At 31.6% G+C, this 23,202-nt stretch overlaps 1 protein-coding gene across 1 annotated transcript; it reads right to left on the reverse strand.

The window, feature by feature from the left end:
* Positions 1-18,556: 18,556 nt before the first annotated feature.
* Positions 18,557-22,043, reverse strand: LOC132036250 (F-box protein SKIP27-like). Its single transcript, XM_059426535.1, has 4 exons — positions 21,889-22,043; positions 20,317-20,543; positions 19,719-19,793; positions 18,557-19,615 (listed from the first exon to the last, which is right to left on the reverse strand). The coding sequence occupies exons 2-4, from the start codon at positions 20,512-20,514 to the stop codon at positions 19,406-19,408; spliced, it is 483 nt and encodes a 160-aa protein (XP_059282518.1). The 5' UTR covers positions 20,515-20,543; positions 21,889-22,043; the 3' UTR covers positions 18,557-19,405.
* Between the last annotated feature and the right edge of the window lie 1,159 nt (positions 22,044-23,202).

The following is a 23,202-nucleotide window of genomic DNA, read 5'->3' on the forward strand; positions in this document are numbered from 1 at the left end:
TACTTACTACTCCTAATTGAAATGTCAAATCGATTTTTGCCTGCAATTTCTTTTTTTTTTTTTTACTAAGATATTTAAGAATTTTTTTAACTTATAAGTTTTTTATGTAAGTAAGTTTTACAAAATAAGAAATCAACGTGTGATTCACGTATAAATCAAGATGTTCGACTGTCTTGTCATCATATATATCATAATGTAAAGTATTTTTTGCACTATAACAATAATTACCTTATTGTTTAAGTAACTCATTTACATTTTATTTAAGAATACTATATGTGATTAAATTTTTAAGTAACTTAATTATGTAAATATTAAGTTATTAACATTATCCATATAAAAATTAACTTTATCCATATAAAAATTAGTGTACTAATTAATTCTCATTGGGTTTTGTAGTGGGATAAGACGTAAGTCAAACGAAGGATTCACACCGTGGCATGTAAACTCAGCCTTTAGTCATCACAATTTTATCCTTATCTTTTTTATTTAATATTTTGGGAAGTGAAATGGCACCTACGTGCCAATAAATTTCCACCATAACATTGAGGGGTCGTTTGGTAGCTGATTAGGAGCAACCTAGCTATTCATGCATTAAAATCCTGCATAAGTAATACTGCGTTTGGTGCGTAGCTAGCTGGTTAAGAAATAAGTTATTGACTTATAAAGTCAATATGGTGTTTGGTTTGTAATTTAAAAACCCGCATAACTAATACATGTATAAGTTATGAATTGATTAAATGACTCTCTCCAAAATAACACAGATAGCCTTCGTTATTTCAGAACCGCCCATGTATACAGAGGGTGATATACCTTTATTCATTTTGTAAAGACCCCTTTTAACTAATTTCCTCGTATTTTTGTATTATTTTATGCAGGGCAAAAGGTGGAATGATTAATACATGAATAACTAAATCCCGCATAACTAATACCTGCATAAAAGAATACATAGATTCCATCATTACCAATCCATGTATTACTAACACCTGCATAACTCTAACCAGCTACCAAACGACCCCTCATAGTTTTGCCCTTTCTTTTTCATTATCTTTTCCTTCCAAACGATTTTTGATCCCTTCTCTTTCATCATATCTGGTGTTCAGTACTCGTAACGTTATACTACACATTTGAATTTGTGTCACGCAAGACTCGTAGGGAAAGCGTCCTATGAGAAGTTTCTTTATTTTTAGAGCTTGAATTCATGATTTCTAATTAAGAATAAAGTAAATCTCATGATTCATCCCACAATATCCCTTATGGTTTGTTTGGATGGTTGTTGCATGTATTTCATTACAATTAAAGGGATGAATTTCGTGTTAAATAATAACTTCAACAAACTTTAGACAAAATACAGCAATAGGATTTTAGGGAGTCAAACGTTGTCATTTTCCACTGTTATTCTTGATTTTAACTCCAATGACCAAAAAATGAATATGTTTACATCGCAGTTGGGATATACAGTATTTTCTTTTTTTCCTAAATAAGTTTGACTTGATTTATCTACTCTAAAAGTATTAGAATGACATTTCATTGTGTGTTGTTGCTTGACGAAACGAACTCAGCATGGAAAATACACTCCAATCTTTGGGGGAAATGAAAGTTTTTATGGTTTCTATATATGGTTTCAAATTGGTGTCGGGTATTAGTAGTGGGGCAGTTATTGATAAAGCCAAATAGAATTTGCTAAGCACAGGGATGTGAATGAATTAAAAGTATAACATATGACAATTGAACGATTTCAAATAGTATAACAACAAAATTTGAGCCTTTTAAAGCCCAAAAAAAAGGGTGACGTTCTGTTTAACTTGAAGTGAAATAAGATAAATCCAACATTGCAAAATTAAGGGCTGAAATTAAATAAATTTAAAAAAAAACACAACACATAGGTTGAAACTATTTCGAACAGTGAATGGATTATCTCAGCACAACAACAAAATTTCTCATAAGTGCTTGAAGTGAAATAAGATAAACCAACATTGCAAAATTTTAAAAAAAAACCAACACCATTTTTGTTTTCTCAATTCAATCACAGATAAAGTATGTAACTCATAAACGAAAAAAGAAAGCTTGTAACTCATTTAAAGCTAATAATATTACCACCGTCCACCAGCAAGATATCATAATGATCAACCGTCATATTATCAGATTAGCCATTGAGTCATTCTGTACCTTAAATAGATACTTAAGGGAAAAAATTCAATTACTAAAATTAAACACTTTAAAATTCAGTCAAGCGTTCATAATGTATAAAATGGAATAACAAAATAAATTATGAGGCCGTAATCATAAAAAACGAACGCCAAACGATGGAAACACAGCCTTATCCATAATTTTGTTGTTGTTTAATATTACACATAAATGTACCTTTTTCATTTATGGTAATACTTCTACAATTAGATGCATCAAAACCTAGTTGTTTTGCGAGATGCATATCTTTTTTTTATTATTATTAACGAAATAGATCCGGTCCCAATAAAGACAAAAATGAAAAAAGGGATACATTTAGGGTGTGTTTGGTATGATGGAAAATGTTTTCCTAGAAAATGATTTCTTGGAAAACAAGTAATTTTGCTACTTATTTTCTTGTGCTTGGGTGGATGAGGAAAACATTTTCTAGTGCTTGATCTGACGGAAATATCAATCCAAACCCCTAACCACACGCACCTCCAACCCCCAACTCACTACCTCTTCTAACCTTGCCTACTACCTCCACTCCCAATTTTGAAAAAGATGCTACTTTTACTTGCAAATATGTGCATACCTTTGCAAGTGGCCTTTTTCTAAGACAACCAAATAAATGACTACTTTGCACTTTGAAAGACAACAAAAAAAAAGTGACGGTGTTTGTAAAGTAGCCATTTTTTAAAAGTGACACAAATATGGCTAGTTTTGTAAATTGGTCATTTTTTGAAAAGTGACATAAAAATGGCTATTTTTGCAAAAAAGTGTTTCTTGCAAAAAGACTGAAAATGCAGATTTTGGAAAAATAGAAACTTTTTTGTCATTTTAAAAAAAATGACCACTTTGACTTTTAAAAAATGACTACTTTACAAAAGTGGCCACTATCTTGGAAAGGGAATATTGCAAAAATTGTTATTTTAATACTTTCACAAAGAGACTATTTTAAAAATGGTTACTAAATGGTTACTTTTGCAAAGTAGCTAGTTTTTAAAAGTAAGTACTTTCACAAAATGACTATTTATGAAAATTAGCTACTTTCAAAAAGTGAGTATTTTTAAAAAGTATCTACTTTCACTAGGTGGCTATTTTCTAAAAGTGACTACTTTTGCAAAATAACTATTTTGAAAAGTAGCTACTTTTCGCAAGTAATATTTTTTAAAATTGGCTACTTTTATAAAGTGATTACTTTTGTAAAGTTGCTATTGTTTAAAGTTACTACTTTCACAAAGTCCCTAGTTTTGCATAGTTGAAGATAGGGGGTGGTGATAGGGAGGTGAGAGGTAGGGGTTGGGGGTAGGTGGTTATAGGGGTAGGGGTGGGGTAGGTGGTCATAGGGGTGGGGAAGGAGGTAGTGAGGGTGGGGGTGGTTAAGTGGTGGGGGTGGGGGTGGGGTGGGGTAGTTTGGGCGGTGTAGGGGTTATGAGTGGGGGTTCGGTAGTGGCGGGGTATGGGAAGGTCGAGGGGTAGGGGTTGGGGGTATTGGGCGGGTGGGAGGAAGCAATGAACTTGATATTCTTTGGAATTTGTTGTCCGAGCTAAGGCATAGCCGAGTGCGAGAACAAGGTGGCGGACTTGCTAGAAGGAGAAGCAACTTTTGTTTGATGAAGTGAAGCTATTGGAAGTCCCTCCTATTTTTGTTAGAAATGTATATTTTGATGACCAATGTGGTACTTTATTTAATCGGGTTGTAAATTTTGATCCCACCCATGGGGGTGATAATTTTGGACAACTAAATGGCGCTGGAGCCGGTAACTCTAATGTAACTAAGATGTAGATATGTTTGCTATAAATATATATCAGTAGTATCTGTTTAACCAAAAAAAACTTGTTGTCCCGACTTCCATTAAGGAAGTTATTTTTCTCATTTTCAAAGAACTTGTTTTCCTAGAGAAAATGTTTTCCAAGACATTTTGACCAACCAAACATGGGAAAATTGAAAAATATTTTCCAAAAAATGTTTCCTCCATACCAAGCACACTCTTAGAAGAGAAACAAAACTTGTCCCCTTTTTAGTTCAGATTTACTGTTGAATTTTAGATCAGTAAATTCGAGAAATTTGTAAATAGTTGTTTTGGGATCACTAATTAAGTTTTAGCTCGCATTCCAAAATTATTCAATCTTTAGCCCCTATTTTAATTTAAAAATAAAATGTTGAAAAAAATATCCTAGTTAAAACATGAAAAAACTTCAAAAAAGAATTTGTTGGAGTTTGAGCATGTACAGTTTAAAATTCACAAATCGTTCTCGGAGTTTGAAGTAATAAAACTTTGAACTTTAGTAAACTCCAACAAATTTTTATTAAATTATTTTATGTTTTAGTTAGAATCTTTTATCCAAGTGTTATTTTCGTCTCACAAGGAGTTATTTTTCAATTACATTCCAAATAGCGATTAAATAAATTGTTCAACTGATTCGAGCAAATTTTTATAAAATTCAAACCAGGTTTTACTGGGCTTGACCTTGACTTTGACTTAGAGGTCATTAGGTCTGACTGGGCCCATGTTTGAAGGGCCCACATAAAATCTCAGTAAGCTGCAGATTTTTGTGGCCTTTGGATATTGTAGGTCCAACTGGGGTGAATTTGACACTTCATCCGTTTCAATTTATGTGAACCCATTTGATTGGGCACGACATTTAAAAAAGAGTGAAGACTTTTGAAACTTGTGGTTCAAAATAAGTGTTGAATATTTGTGTGGTTGTAAATTATTTCATAAAGTGAATTTGTTTCCAAATTAGGAAAGAATGCCATTCATTTTGATACTTGTTAAAAGGAAATAGGTTGGATAAATTGAAACGAGAAGTGAGATATTAATTTACTCATTATCTTCTTTTTTCTCCTGACCCCTCCCGGTTGCTTCCTCACTTTACTCTTTTGGTGACTTGAACCAGGAACCTTGAGGTTGTAGGTGGTCTTCTTTCTGCTTGTGACTAAAAGATTAAATCTAATTTTTTTCACTCCATATTTGCATCCTATCTCACGTACCCTTTTTTCTTATTTTCTTTCCACTCGTTGTTCGGTATTCCTTTTTAACCCAATTAATATGAATTCACGCGAAAAGTTTCACTTTAAGGCTCTTATATGTGTGTGTTCTTTTAGGAATTTTTTGAAAAGTATGTGTCGTTATATTAGATCCATCATCATTACCACACACGAGTAATAGATGCAATTTTACTCACCACACTTTTAATAGTCAATTATTACGTTTTAGGTATTGGTCAACGACTACTAAAAATATAGGAATTAGCGACGGGCGAATGCTGTAATTAAATAGTAAAATTCATCGCTAATTTTATTTAGTGGTAGTTTATCAAGTAATTTAGCTAGCTACGATTCTACGAGCAATTCAGTAACATATTAGCAACGAAGTTCATATCTAATTTCATTTTCTTTTTACAAGAACCCATTATGGCTCTCTTTATCTTCATTCAAAAGTAGCTAAGTGGCACATAAATGCTCACATTGAGAAAAAGAACATTACTCCCTCCGTCCCATATTACTTGGCCACATTACTAAAAATACATGTCTCAAATTACTTGTTTATTTATAAAATCAAGATAAAATTAATTAAATCTTTTCCATCTTACCCTTAGTATTAAATGTTCTTGAAAATAGTCAATATTGATTAGAATGTATTTATTGGAGAGAGATAGGGGTAAGGTAGTAAAATACATCTTTTTATTTATGATTTTTTAAGGGATGTGAAAAAGGAAAGTGACCAAGTAACCTGGGACGGAGGGAGTAATTTTATTAGAGGTTGACCATTCAATTTCTTGGTTGGAAATATGGGTTTATTGTCAACGGATATATCGGATATTATTAGTATATCCATACGACATGTAACCTGCCAGAACATGCTGAGTTTAAATAGTTTTTCTTGCAAAACAAGTTTTATCCAATGAAAAATTCTATCAATTGAAGTTAAAAGATTCTCATGTTCCCACATTAATTTAAGGTGCGAGTAAGGTATCTTCTCTAGAATTAATAGCACTTGTATAAATTCATTTGTCTTTTGTAGAAAGCTTTACCAGATTGGCAAAGAAAAACAGCTAAAATCCAATGGGTCGGGCTTGAAATTATATAATTTAGTAGTAATAAAAGTTTTGGATAGAGTTATACGTTTATAAAATAAAGTTAATGACCTTTTACTCCAAAAAGAAGAAAAGTTGGCCATTGATGAGTGGACGGTGGGGTTTATCCATGATTATTAAGGAAAAAATAGACAAGAAAACTCCGTGATATTCTAGCTAGGAGGTGCATTTATATACGAACAAGGTTGTTGAAATTGCAATATTTTCCAAGGATGATAGCTGTGAATCTTCCTAAATATAGTAGTGTACGTCTGGTTAGAAGTATGAGCAAATTAAAACAATAAAAAAAGCGGAACCAATTTAACGCAACAAGAAAGCATCGCGTTAGCGAGTCGAGAAGGGTCGCGCCGAGGGTGTGACGGCCTACCCTAACGCAAGCATTAGTGGCCCCTTCTACGGCTTAAATAATCAGTATTATTTATACGGTATTTGGCATGTAGTATAAAATCCTCCATACAACTAATACTACAATAGAATTTATGCGGAATTTACTATCGGAAGCAAACATCATATAACTAATACAAATATAAATTATATGAGAATCTTAATATTACACCTTATATGCAATTTCCTTTTCTTTTCAATCTACAATTTGACTTGTTTGCAAATTTAACAATCTGCGGCTTCACCCATCACCAAGCCCCCTCCCCAAACCAAAGTTTCAAGTGGCCCATAATTTGCTTATTTGGAGATTAATTGTGTGTCACTCACATCGACTGAGTATTTATGGCCATTAAAGCCCATAAGCTAGTTTCTTCTTGTATATGTGTATCCAAGCTACTTTGGCGTCATCAAGATAGTACACCAAGCTCCTCGCTATCGCTATCATATCCATACTTGTCTTGCCGAACCATAATATTTAAATATCAATCGCATGCAACCAGCGTAAAGGAATTCTTAACAATATGTTACTGTCAATTTTAGGTCAAGCCCAGTATCCCACACGATTTCACCCAACATACCACATTTGACGATCTCCTCAAAATGGAAAGGAAACTAAATGTGGACTTGATAATGATTCCTCAACAATCAAAAGAAACTAGTCCATTTTTCCAATACTGTAAATTTTGTATATATATATATATACATCTAACAGTTGCCATCCCTAAAATGCCTATGCATTTATCATACGCGTTTTAAGTGCACCACTAGTTTACGTTTATATGAATCTCCACACTTGTTCACATAAAAGAGAAAAGAACTTCATTTGTCCATTTTAATATCATATGCCATGCACGTATTTGGTCTCCTACAAATAGGCAGGAAAAAGGGCCTTACCTATTGTTAGATCATATATGAAAATGTATGGAATCCTTATCATAAAGTGTTAAGGTAACCTACCTAAATGTTCTTATCCACTTAGAATTCCAACTGTAAGACAGTATATTCTTCCGAACTTTAAATGTGTTCACATTATTCTCTAACAAATATGAGTTGATAATCTTTAAGAAAGGGAACAAAGTTTATAAAATGTCATATTTACACTGATGGCATGAGAAATTATTTACACTGGTATTTTATATAACTTAGATATATATTAGAATATGGACTTACGTTAATGGGTTATAGCCTAAAAAAAGATAGATAAAATAAAGGCCTACTATTAAATTATTGTGTGTGCAGATAAACAATGCCTATTAACTAGTATTGACTTGTAATGTGTAGTCAACTCTCTTTTTCTAACCGTCAGAAAGAACTCAAGTATAGTTTGTCCATGAATATATGGTAACGACTGATAGCTAGAAGTGGCGGAGCCACATACCATATTTGTCACTTCGCCAGAAAAATTTATCTTGTGTAAAAACGTAAAAATTAAGAAATTTTTATATATATATATATATATACACACACACTGTGTGGAACACCTTGGATTTTGTCGTATATTTCTTTTTTATCTTTGTGGCACTTAGTAAAAATTACCCGTCATGCTTTAGCTAGTGGTTTGTGATAGTTGGTCTCATGCTTATCTGAAGATTGCTAGCCTTGCGGATGGAGTTGAATGGTTTTCTTCTTTGACCTTAACTCAAGATTATAATTTTATACCTATATAATTATATCGTAATTTCTACTACGGTTATCGATTTAATATCTTACATTAAGTCCACGTCACATATATGTGGGGAATAACACCATAAAAACAGAAATGTGAATAAAGTTTGGATAAGAAATGGTTTAAAGCTTGTGAAGAGAAGGTCCGGCGTAAATTAACGAAACAAATTGACAGCCAATATATGCTTGCCAACCCTAAACACAGTTAATGTTGTTATCCACCAAATGAAAACTATTCCAACTGTAAGTCGGTTATGGATTCAGATTTTGATTTTTAATTGTTATCACATCATTCTTTAAGCTTTTGCATAGGATTTGGATAAGACTGAAGAAATTAAAGTGGATCAACAGGTTCGAAGAAGATCCTTGTACAAGTTGAAAAACGGCGTAATACATAGATAGACACATACTTGACTGCAACTGGCAACTAAACATTCCAACTTTGAGAATGCATTTAAACCTCGATTCGTCTCCACTATATAATTGAAATTTCAGCTCCCTGAAAATGATCGTGAATGCACCTAAAATTTATGTGCTACGTCGAGGTCGGGTGTTCCACGAGATACTGATGGTGAGTTAGGGTATCTTGGATATGCGTCAAAAAAGTTGGGTGTTTCTTCTTGGATGCCAAGACAAAATCTATTCTATGTATTATGCCTTGAAAACTGGCATCTTTCTCATGCTTGATGGCAAACAAAATTTTATTTAAGGGTTAAAAAATATGAAGAAATGTAAACACGCGAAAAAAGAAAGGAGATTGATATCTACTTATATATATATATAAAATAATTTTTAAGCGTGTATAAATATAGTGATTTCGAGTCGGAGGGGTTCGGACCCCCTTGGCCCTACCTGTCTCCCCTGCTAATGCACCTATTCTGAAAAATAAACTGAGCAAGAATTTATTTCTCCTAAATGGGCCAGAACAAACTGTCTGGGCCAATTATATCAACAATACATCCCTTGAAATATTTTGGGCAATTTGCAGGATTTTTCTTCACTGGGGGTGGTCTTTAATTGTTGTCCCTCAAAATGGTGGTCTTTAACTTTTGCCTCGGGTAGAATTTTCGCAATGAGAATTTTGCAAATTTACTGCCTTAAGGAATTTTGCGCCAAGGCGAAATTCTCTTGTGCATAGACAGATTTGCAAATTCTACCTTGTGATTTTTTTTTAATGAGACGGAGTTGAGAGCCGGCCACTTCGGAGTATTAGGCGAAGCAAAAACTTAAAGACCACCAGAGTTGAAGGACAAAATTAAAGACGCACCCCAAATGAAGAACAATCCATGAAAAAAAAAATTGGCTATTAAGGCCCAGGAATTTTACAAGCTAATTAGGTTTCTTAGGTCTTTCTTTTGAACAAAAAATCCATTCTCTTCAAATATTATACAGCTGAAAATAAACAAACATTGTTAAGTTGTATTTTTAAGTACGGGTGCCACAGCCCACATTAAATAGAATACTAATTGGTACTGGAACTGCAATTTGTGTTCAGCTCGCGCAACAAGAATATAGGGCCCGCGTAGGAGGCAAGTGCTCCATGTGAAGAAGTTTATTTTCGGAGAATTTCGAGCGCCTAAGTAGGCGTTTGGCCATAGAAACTTAAAAAAAAAAAAAAAAATTCACTTTATTTTGAATTTTTGAAGTTCGAGTTGGGGTTGGAGTTATGTTTGGTTATAGTTTTTGCAAATAATATTTGGTAGTTTATGTACTTTTCTAAAAAACATGAAATATAATTTATATCCCTAATTTCTAAAAACTAGCAAAATCGCCAAAAATTATTCATAGACATAACCAGCTGGTTGAATCAGAATAGGCGATTACATTTATATCAAGAAACAAATACATTAGTGAAAGCAACTTTCGAGCGGGAATGAAAACTTGAGTGCAATACAATCACTGCGACCATGACCCTCGCCCCGCAAATAAAAATAAAAAATAAAAAAAAGGAACCAAAGCTCATTTGAGGAAGAATGGTAAAAACTTATCCTGTGCCGGTTGTTTCTGACCATCTCGGTTAAGTTAACCATAAATAATAAACTAAGGTCTAGAATTCATTTTTTTTTTTTAATAAAGAAAAAAAAATTAAAAAAGAAAGAAAGTTAATAGCGGAACATAACAACGGTCTTTGTTATTACAAATTTAAGTTACAAAATCTTATTTGCTATTGCAAATTTCTGGTTTTTGCAAATATCTCGACCAACGTCCTGTTTTTCATTACCAAAACCCAACAAGAACTAAAACAAATAGTTGTAAACACTATCAATACTAGAACAAAAAGGGTTAAATTTATAAAAATAAAAAATTTAAGGTAAAATTTGAAAAAGGAAAAACAAAAGCAAGGGTCAAAAACAGAAAGTGAGAATAGTGAAAATAAGGTTTTGGTTGTTTTCCAAATTTTATTTGGAATTTTCATGGCTAAACACTAATTTTCCAAAAAAGTGAAAAATAATTCCGGAAAAAGTGAAAAATTCTCATGGCCAAACGGGTTCTAAATTTATGGTTAAGATTTGAGGTATTTTATTCATTTTACCACATGAATTAATTGACAATTGTAATGATAGAAACACATTTCATAGTTAGTAGGCATTTGGACATGCGATTTGAAACCATGAGATGAAATCAATGTTTGGACATGTATTTCATCTCATGGTTTCAAATTTTTTAAATATAAAACTTGACTATAAGCTTATATTTTGTTAAAAAAAGACTCATAAGTTGGTAAATATTTTTAACAATTACTCATACCAACTATTTACCAACCTTTATTTATGTCTATCATGTGGGAGGATTATATTAAAGAGTAGTTATATTACTATTCATGTTAAATTTTCTTTTTTATTGAACTAAAGTTTGATAAATTGATGTTGTATTTTCAGAAAGGCCTTGTAGTAGCGTATTAATTTTGTTATGAACTATAACTTGCTCATTTGGTAAGATTGTACAAGAGTTGAGAATATTTTGATAGTTTTCACAACTTGTGGGTTTTTATGTCTAAAAGAAAAATACAACAATAGTTTGACCAAAGATGTCCAAACGGCTCCTTATTCAAAATTACTCTCCTCCCGCCTTTATGGTCTGACTCACAGCCCACATTACCAATAATATTGGAGGCCCAATAAAGGAGTCCTCTTGTCTGTAATAAACGATTTCAATAACTACCTTTGTAGAATTTATTCAAAGCCACCATTTCACAATTACGGCTCGTAGCTAACATCAAAGAAAATACATGTGAATTCACGTGTATTTGAAGGTCTTTCCTTATTCAAAATGTACTCTCCTCCCATTTTTACAAGGACATGGGCTTGCCATAACTATGGTCACAACTCACAGCCCACATTACCAATATTGGAGGCCCAATAAAGTAGTCCTCTGTCATGTAAAGCTAAACCTGCCTAGTTTTACATTTCTCTTTCACCTCATTTTTATTATTATTACTTCTCTTTCTCATAACATAGCAACCCCCTCACCCGAAAATCTACCTCTTGATTCTCCATTGGCTATTCTAATGAGCAGTAAAATTAGCCCATGAAAACATGATCAACTCGCTTTTCACCCATTTATTGCTCAGCCATTTTTACCCCTTCAGTTCAGTCCATCTAAAATTAGGCTGATATGTAGCCCAAATTGATCCATAAAAAACTATCACATTTTTTTCAAAACTACATATGTTTATTTGATAAAGGCTATATATATAACTATAATAAAGATTTTTTTTTTATTAGATACTTAAAGTTGTGTAAAAGAACAAACAAAAAAAATGAAAACTTAATAAAAAGCGGACGGGTTGAATTATGACTCGTTTTTTAGCTTATTTTAGCCCAACTTATTCATCAGCTAACAATCCTATTTTGATCAAGTACATTATCTCACTATAAGCCAATTACAATGTACTTGCTAATTAGTGCTGATAATTAATTTAAAACCCACTATAAGCCAATTACACCGTACTTCGAGGAAAAATTAAAATATAAGTCCTAGTGACAACAAAATGTTTTTCTAATTTTCACGGATCTCTATAATATAAATAATTTATTAAACCGTGAAGTGTTTAATATTGTATTCCTCTCAAATGATATTATTTGTTCTTTCCACAATAATATTGTATTCCTCTCAAATGATATTATACGTTAATTTTGTACCAGAAGATTTGTCGGTCTTAGGATCCGGTAGTGGGATTAATATTATATTGCCATGATTAGAGAATACAATGAATGACATTCTTCAATTTAATCCTTTCATATTTTTACAACTTTCATGTATTTTTAAATTTGTACTTTTATATTATTTTATACTTATAAAATAGGGGAGAAATTACAAGGGTAATGCCCTATATCTGGGGCTTATGTCCCACAATGTAGAAGGTAAAACACTTTGGAGCCGTTTGGTCAGAGGGATTAGATGTTATCTCATTATAAAATTTGAAATTAAATTTGTTCAGTATTTACTTGAAGGTAATAGTTAAAATCACGATAAAATTTATATCAAAATTATGAGATTATCTATCACATATAAAAGATGAAATTATTTATCTTGATTATAATTAATCTTAGAATTATAATTCTGAATAACCTTATTTTAACTCAAACGATCCTAAAGCACATTTTAAAGGACTTGGTCAAAATTATAGCATTTGCTTACAACAGTTCACTACAACAACTTATGGCCGTAATCTGTCTTACTGATTATCTTGATTAATTTTACTCCTATATATCTTGTCACGCATTATACTAGTTATAATTTTTAAGATCCAAAATTTAGTATCTACATCTTAACCTTCATTATATATAAGACTATATAGCGTAATTTGTTTTCAGAATATTTGTCTAAAATTACTTAACATTGATTCTTTTTTAGCAAATCCAACTAAAAAACTTACATTGAACTTGAGGATGATTAGGCTCGAACTGATGACTTTCACTATGTCAAGATAGCATTCCGGTGCTGAGTTATATCCCTTCCATTGTTTGATTACGGAAAGTGGAAGCAACTTGGTATATACGAGGTAACAAATTCTAGAAAGTAATTAAACAACTTGAATCACAATAATGAACCAAACACTACTTTGTTAAACTATGTTTTCAAACAATTTCAAACTTTTATAATTATAAAAATAGTAATGTATAATCTTTTATATAACTTTTCAATTTGTAGATCTTATTCAAAAATTTAGAAAATGATCTCAGAATTTGGACTGAGATGTTTCACAGAAGCTAGACTTTGAATCTCATCATTTTCTTTGGATCAGAAAAGCTACATTTAAATAGACTAAAACACTTTTTTACTCACCCACACGTTTGATAAATATTTATATAAGTCAAACTCAATCAAAACTCATAAATTAATAGTTTTTTCTTCTTCAATTTCTAAGCACTTTGTTTCAATCAATATAGAGCTCACAAGGCTCGTAATGTTGAGGTCATTGGTCCATATCTTGTCTTCTTAAATTATTTTAGGATTGACTTTGGTAACTACTACTAATTGATACCTCATCATCTTTTATGAAAAGGCTCAAATGTGTCAGAACTATCACAAGTTCAATTGAATTTAGTTATACTCATAGGCTGCCCATTTATGAATCTAGGATCAAAATGACTCATCTATGACATTTTCATTGAGATATGACATGTGGTTTAATTAAATAGCCCAATTTTAAACAAATTAATAAAAAATCCAACCCATTATCAAGGTATTTAAAAAAAAAAATGCATGGATGATTCAGTGCGATGGCATAAATGAGTCAAACTATTGACGAGTGGTATAAATGAGCCATTTTCAATAGGTCGATAGCATATTTGAGCCTTTTTCGTTACTTTTAAGATATAAAAAAAATGCCAAAGTGCAACCAATAGGGTTCAATCCCTCGACCTTGAAGAATTAAACTCATCGCCTAACCAGTGCTCCACTTGGTCTGGTTTGACTATATGTTCCTTCAGTTAATATTAGATACATTTTAAAAATTATACATATAGTATACCGAATTTATTCGGGTGACCATGGGTTCACGTGACCCAATATTTCAACATAAATTCGCCTTTGATTATACTCTTAGAGCTCTAGTATAATTGAGACATATCTTCACTTTAAATTTAATAAACTCAAATTTAGATTTACTATTCCCTCCGTCCCAAGTTTTGTGACATACTAGTTTGATTAGATATAGAGTTTAAGAAAGAAATGAAGACTTTTGAAACATACAGTTTAAAACAAATCATAGATTTTTGTGCGGCTTTTCAGTTAAATTATTTCTAAATATAGAAATGTATTATTCTTTTTTGGACAGACAAAAGAGGACAGTGTATCGCATAAATTGGGACGAGGGAGTATAAATTTATTTGGTTTATCTCTAGTATAATTTAAGAGAAAGATAAACTTTTTTCTTTATTATTTAAATTAACTCAAATTTAAATTTATTATAATGGTAAAATAAATACTTTATTTATTTTGTCAATTTTTACTTATCCTGATATGAAAGAAAATTTGATTAGATACGAAGTTTAGGAGAAAATCAAGAAATGAAGACTTTTGAAAACATATTCTCTCCCCTTTAAAATAAATTATACATTATTTGTGTTTCTTTTACTTTTAAAATTATGATTTTTTTATCTCTTTAATCTATGTAACAAATTTTCTATTAATATTTTTGGGATTTAAAAAAAAGTGAGAAATACTAGTTAAATATATAAATTAATGTCATTCTATAATTGAACAAATGAGAAGAATAAGAATATTTTTATTAATAATAATCAAAACTTTGATAGCTATTTATACAAGTAAAAATAACAGTTAATAATAACTTTTCACTATTTACTTGTAATTCAAAATAATTATTAAAAAATGGAGGTATATTCTATAACAAATTCCTAAAAGATTATCTATTTATATTATAAATGAATTTTAAATTATTTTTTAATCCATTAATGACAATTTTATATATTAACATTAATTACTCATTTTTCAAGAGAGACTATACATAAATATACTTATATATGTATATTGGTGTGTGTGTGTGTGTGTGTGTGTGTGTGTTTATTTATATACATACACACACGCGCACATACATACATATTATATAGTTGATGAATGCATGTAATATTAAAATATCAATCATAAAAAATAACATTAGATTTTTGTGATAAATTCATAAAAGGATTATCCTTATAATATTACTTTAGAAAATAGAAGTTTGAATGTATTATTCACTTGATTTTTAAAGTAAAATTGGGGATGATTTTCACCCGCTTAGAAAACTAAGACCGAATGTAACACTTAGTTCCTAATTTACCTTTATTATTTACTATAATCACTTCTCAATGCATTTCCCAAAACATTGCAATCACTATATTCAAAGGGTGATAAAGTAAATTGTCATTCTATTTTTGACTTCCTAATAGAGGTGTCAAGTCAATACATGACAAATAAAAGTAGACGGAGGGAGTAATTCTTAAGAGGCCTGCAAAATTAAAAATAGATAAATAAAAATGAACAGAGTGAGTATTTATTTTATGATGTGCAAATTGCAAAGTAGCTCGTTTGGTACGAGAGATAAGAATAAATAATTTCAGGATTATATTTGAGATGAGTTTATCCCACGTTTGGTTGGGATAAAATCGCGGTATAACTAATCTCGAAATTATAATGTTATTTTATTCCTATGAGAGAGTGAAATAACTAATCTCGGGATAACTTGTTTCCACCAAACGAAAAAGCTGTAGTCTGAACTTTACATCCGCCGGTGCGGTCATGACTTTCCAGCAAAACCAGTCGTGTCAGCCGAAAGTGTTTATAAACAGAGAGAAATGGGAGGTTCACAAGCTGGCAAATCAATCCCTAAATATACTGCTACTAGTACTGATTAAAGGCAATCAAGGCTTTAACAATGGCATGAAGGCCGCAAATTCTCTTTAAACCATTTATTATTATGTCACTTACAACCTGTGGCCACGTACAATGATTAAAATACAATAATACAACTTTTTCACCAAATTTAAGTGATAGGAATGATTGATTCAATGTGGATTGAGGAAAAAAAAAAAGGTATATAATGGACTAAATAAAGTGTCAAATTAGTTTTTCTTGAATGTATTCGTACAAATTTCGGCAGAATGGTTATGAAATAAAAAGATGACTATACTGAATATTTCCTCATTCACTTTTATTTGTATGCAATGGACTTTTGTACTTCCTTATTGGGAAAAGTTTTACTACTCAATTTTGCAATTTATAACAGATATAACTCTCGTTAAAAAAAATACATATATACCCTTAATTTTAGCATTTCAAAATAACACCAATTATTATGTCACTTACAACCTGTGCCCACGTACAAAGATTTAAATACAATAATACAACTTTTTCATCAAATTTAAGTGAGACGAATGATTGATTCCATGTGGATTGAGGAAAAAACAATTTAAATACACTAATACAACCTTTTTCGCCAAATGTAAGTGATAAGAGTGATTGATTCCATGTGGATTGAGGAAAAAAGAATTCTATATGGCTGTTAATTTCCAATAATTTAGTGATTTTTTATGTAACGGACTCCATAAACCAGCAAACACAATTAAGAGCCCGTTTGGATGAACTGAAAAAAAGTGACATTTTAAGTATAAGTGCTGAAAGTTATTTTATAAATAAGCAGTTACGTGTTTGGAGAAGAGCGCTAAAGTTGAAAATAAGTTGTTGAAAGGGAAAGATGATAGTTTAGGCTTTTTAGTAGTGAGAGTAATATTGGAATTAGAAGGAAGTATAAGGGATAAAAGAGTAAAATAGTTGGTCAAACCAAAATGACTTTAAGCCAAAGAAAAAAGTTGGGATTCCCCAACTTCATGTTTTTGTCTTATTTTAAATACTTTTAAACTAATTTTAAGCACTTTTCTATTTTGCCAAACAACTAAAAAAATTAAAAATGACTTATAAGCTGATTTGACCGGCTTATAAATGTGAAAGATTCAAGTTTGCCTTTGTACGTTGATATTTTGTCCTTGGTTAATATTTTGGTACAATAATCTCATATTTGTTTTTATAATTAACAGAATTCTACGTTAAATAGGTAAACTCCACGTATTAAATTCTTAGAAAAAAATATTTATATTTACACCTTAAGGGGTCGTTTGGTACATGGTATTAGCTGCGATATCCCAACACTAACTGTGGGATTAATTTGTACCACGTATTAAATTTATCCTGAGATAAATTTATATCTTGTACCAAACAAAGTATAAAGTGCATCCGAAACTTAAAGATGGGATATCCCATCTTATCCCATTAATCCTGGGATTATTTTATCCCATCTCCTAGATGGGATAAATTAGTCCCAAGAGATGGGATAAATTAGTCCCAGGATTATAATCCTGGGATAGTTTTGTCTACGTACCAAACGACCCCTAAGTTCTTACAATGGTTTAAGATTATTTAGGTTGAAGTTGCTGCTATTCTATCTATTTGTGCATCAAATTTGAAGAAGATTTCAATTTATAGTGAAGAGTTTCATAAGAGTTAAGTGCAAAAATGAGACTTTATCTTAATAGCGGGCGTAGAATCAAATGTTGTAATTTTACAAAAAAATAAAATTGCTCAATTTTTAATAGAGACATGAGCATAATTGAACTTGCTCCCTAGGTAAATTATTTGTACCACCAAAACACTTATGCTACACAAGACACAGACACTGAGTTTGTCTTCTACCACGTCTTATTTCAACTTAGGATTCCCTATTTTGTCTTTTATTTCCCGTGATAAAGTCAAGATTCACCAAAATCACATGCTTATGATACAATTGGCAGTGAAATTGAGGGTGTGCTTGGTAAGAAATAAGTGATTTCTTTCTTATTTTTATGTCCGGTACGTAAGTAAAAAATATTATAAAACGTTCATATAAAATTCAGGCAAACACTAGGAGGTGAGCGGTGTGGGATAAGGTGTGCGGTAGTAGGTATGGGGACTATATGGGAGTAGATATAAGCTTGGTTTTGTTGGAAAGCGGAAAGGAGACAATTAATATAAATGTCACTTGTTTTTCCTAAGTTCAATAAGGAAGTTATTTTCTTCATTTTCAAGGAATTTATTTTCCTAGATAAAATGTTCTCGTCAAACATAGAAAAAACTTATTCCTCCATGCCAAACACATCCTAGTGAAAAAAGCCCATAATTTTAGACTCTCATGCATTAGACTACAGAAGAAAGTATGATCTAAATAGAAATAAATCAATGAAAAAAGTCAATTTTTTGGGTGATGGAAGTGGAAAAGAAATTACTTTCATTCCATTAACATCAATTTTTAATACTAATATCAGAAGAAAGAGTGGACTTTAGTATTTACAACAGGAAATTTCTTATGAAATGTACAAGCAAATACAAACAAGCCAGCCCATCTCCAATGAAAGGGTTGAAGAACAATGGCTCGTGTAAAGACTCTTCTGATGTGCCTCCTTTTCAACTGTTATTGTATGCGTGTAGCCTAGTCTACCGTTTGAACGGACTTCCATGGGTGCTAGGCGCGAACCACATTAGGAAAAAGGACGTTGCTTTTCACACGAAACGATAAAAGAGAGAGCTTCGTCTATCGATGAACATCGAATCGAAGAATGGTCAAATTCGGTGACAAATCTCCACTTGTGTCCTTCCAGAGTTGGGCAAGTGTTCTTCAAGGGCATCTGATACGCTCTTCCCAATAAGGCATTAGGTCAAGCACCTTCAGTTTGACTAAGATCTATGTTGTTCGGATTCTACAAAAATGCAGAAGGGTGCGTGTCGGGTCGTAGGCCCAACAAAAGTGTTGCATTTTTGGAGGACCCGACACAAGTGCAGGAGCATTTTCGGAGAGTCCGAGCAACATAGACTAAGATATCCATATAGAGTTCCGACTACATTCTCCACTCATGTCCTTCCATAACTGGCAAGTGATCTTCAAGGGCGTCGATCCCCCAATCTGTTCTTCCACCCAATAAAGCTATCACATCAAGCCCCTCGTTCGACAACGATATCCTTTTTGAGTTCCTACTATACAATACCTATACCTAATCAGTTTCGAGCTCCATACCTCCATTTCCATTTGTATCAATTACTCTCTTCGCGGCCAATTTTCTTAATCGTCCAAGGCAAACAAGGCTACCGAGATGTCAGCCAGCTTCTTCCTGCTCAACCGAGACCTTGCAATCTTCGATTGCATCGGAGCATTTGGCGCTTCTTCTACCTCATCGGTATCTCCTAACTCCTCCACCTCAAGAGCATTCCGAAATGGAAGCGTCTTTCGGGGCGTACTAAAATCAAAATGCCATCCTTTTGCAATCAGGGACTGAACGCCATCAGAAAAAACAATATCTCATCAATGTTTACACTAATTAACACTTCATTAATTACTAATATTTGATAATACTTCAGTGATAATTAAAGCTTACCACTTCTCTAAATGCCCTTGATACATGGAATAGTTTCTTTAAATCATCATGATCAACTCCACACACTATTCTTATCTGCATAATAATGAGTAAAGTTAACACATCCTGTTTCAGCAAAACTAAGCTCAAATCTCCCAAGCTATACAGGGAACAAAAAGGGGCAAGTTACACATTCGGCCGCTCAGCCAAAAATAATTACATTCACTAGCCAAATATATATTAGTATGTATCAAAAAAATATATTATGTGCATTAATATATAAGAAATATAGATTTGCTGGCTATTATGTTTGTGGGCGGTTATTTATATCAATTTCTCGAGGAAAAAAAAAAAAACCTAACTCTTTAACACTTCCAAAATTATCATAAGAGGGGATAAGCTACAATCTTGAACTATAAAAACAAATTTGAATTCATAGCATGAACTAATTCTTTAACACTTCAAAAATTATCATAAGAGGGGATAAGCTACAACCTTGAAACAACAACATGCCGGGTATGTCGTTATAGCATGAAGCCATGAACATCAAGAATCAGCACAAATATAGAAGAGATACACAAAAACAACGTAGATTAAGGGAAACAGATTCTGAACTAACCAAGATATCTTTAGGCAGGGCTTCAAGAGGAGATTTCTCATTCGCAGAAAACGAGTTCTGGCTGCAAATTTTCTTCGTAGGTGTCGTTGAAATGAAATCGACATCTACTGTATTCGATAAAGTGACTCTTTTTCGTCCAAACGAGGTACTCCTCACAATGCCTAACCCCAAATTTTCACAATTGTTCACTAATGCCATTTTCTCCTTCTTCTTCACAAAAAAAGCAACTGCAAGATCCAATTTTTGAATAATCAATCAGTCAGTATTATCCCAATAATCAACCCCAGAACTCAGCAAAATGAATAAAGTACCAAATAACCAAGAAACCAAAGTCCAATCAAACTTTGAGCATAATCTAACACTAAAAATGAAATCTTTGGAAATGAACCAAACTAGAAATACCCAAAAACCCAAGTGCAAGATCATATTTTTCCACCAAACAGACACCAAAATGAATAACCAATCAGTATTATCCTAATAATCAACCCCCAAAACTCATCAAAACTGAACAAAGTATCCAACAATCAAGAAACCAAAATCCAATTAAACTCTAACCATAATCTACAATTAAAAGTGAAACTTTGGAAATGCACCAAACTAAAAAGACCCAAAAAACCAAAACCAAATCTTTGGAAATGGACATAATCAACCCCCAAACTCAGCAAAAATGAACAAAGTGTCCAACAACCAAAATAACCAGAATCCAACTAAGCTCTAAGCCTAATCTAACACTAAAAATATTAAATCTTTGGAAATGGACATAACTATAATGAATAAGCAACTACAACAACAACAACAACCCAGTGAAATCCCACAACAGGTCTGGGAGAAGGTAGGGTACGCGGAACTCGAAAGGAATGAATAAGCAACTAGTATTAAAAAAAAAAAAAATACCCCAACCATCAAAATGAACAAAGTATCTAACAACCAAAAAACCAAAATCCAACACTAAAAATATTAAAACTTTGGAAATGGACATAACTATAATGAATAACCAATTAGTTTTTTTTTTTTTTAAAAAAAAAAAAAAAAAAAAAAAAAAACCCAAACTCAGCAAAATGAACAAAGTATCCAACAACCAAAAAACCAAAAATCCAATCAAACTCTAAGGATAATCCAACACTTAAAAAAAAGAAGAAATATTTGTAAATATGTACCAAAACCAGATGAAATCAAGAATCAAGAAACCAAAATCCAAAATAACTCTAAGCATAATCTAACACTATAAAAATGGAATCTTTGGAAATGGACATAACTATAATGAATAACCAATTAGATTAAACAAAAATATACCCCAAACTTAGCAAAAATGAACAACAAAGTATCCAACAACCAAGAAACCAAAATCCAATCCAACTCTAAGCATAATCCAACACTAAAAAAATAAAATCTTTGTAAATATGTACCAAAACTTAAACCAAAAACCAAATCAAATTTAATCTATCAAATCAATCAATACCTAAAAGATATTATGAATAGCTTGAGCCAACTGTATAAACAGCATATGTTATTATTATTTTTTTCTTTCAAAAAACAGCAGAATATATGTGTATATATATAGGATATACAAACCTTATAAAAGAACCCTTAATTGAAGGCAAAAAATTAAATTGTTAATTGAAGTAACGGTTGTTTATGTAGAAGGAAACAAGAACCACTTCTCAACTGCAACTACTCATACTTTACTGTAATGACTGGATTTTTTTTTCCTTATATATATAGAGAGGGTTTTTTAAAAGGGTTAATAGCATATTTGGACCCTCGGTTGTTGATAAATTCTAATTTAAGTTCTTATAATATTTTTATTGAGCATATTTAATTTTTAATTATTGAAAATGTGGATCATGCTTTATGTAGTATTTTTTTTTTTAAGACTTCATTACTGCTGTTATTTTTTTTTACCGGATTGACGTGGTTGCTTTTTTTTTTTTTTTTTTTTAGCCTAGGGTCTTTCAGGAACAATCTATTTACCTCTATGTGTAGGAATAAGGTCTGCATACACATTACACTGAATATGTTATTATTGTTGTTGCAATTACTTGAAATATGCACTTTCGATTTGCTTTACTTATGAATATTAACGAAATTTTCAGAAATATTGATCGTTCCGTCATTTAATTACACATGTATTATGTTAAATGTGTATTATTACCTCGTATTTAAGGGTAATATATTTTTAAAAATAGTCCAAATATGATTATTTTCTTATGAAAAGGGACCAAAAATACATGTTTTATTAATTGAATGTTAAATGTGTTAGATAATCTTATCACATGAACCAAAATAAGAATTTACAAATAATTGAGGGACCAAAAACACGATATTTTTTTATTTTTTTTTTTGGCTTGATCCTACAGTGTATGCTTTGCTTCTAAGAAATTATAGTAGACGTATTTTTAAAATGGTATGGAAAGATTGTGAAAAGATTCTCTTAATCTAGAAAAGGGAATAGAATTTTCTTGTGAAAAAAGATTTTTGGAATGTCATTTAAATAATATACCCAAAAAAAATTTAGATGATGCGGCGATATGTACTGTCCACGTTGGTATGTCGGGCCTTTTTTTTTTACGCCTTTAAAAGGTTGTATAAAAGTATACTATAAATTAAAAAATATATATTATAAATATATATAATGTACAATGATTGTGCAAAATGCTTAGACATTACATGTGATGGTTTAACTTTCGATGGTGTACTTCTTATCTTAATTAGTAATTTCGAGCTTCGATATTAAAGTATTCCAATTTTTCTTTAATTTTTATTGGCATATATTATATTTACATCAAATTAAATAATTTAATTTTATTATGTTATAAGCAAAGTGAAAATATGTGTCCCTTTAACACAAAGGTAAGTGAAAAAAACACGACCTAGACTCCTACGGGA

This window comes from Lycium ferocissimum, chromosome 11, assembly GCF_029784015.1.
Source record: "Lycium ferocissimum isolate CSIRO_LF1 chromosome 11, AGI_CSIRO_Lferr_CH_V1, whole genome shotgun sequence".
Classification (NCBI taxonomy): Eukaryota; Viridiplantae; Streptophyta; class Magnoliopsida; order Solanales; family Solanaceae; genus Lycium; species Lycium ferocissimum.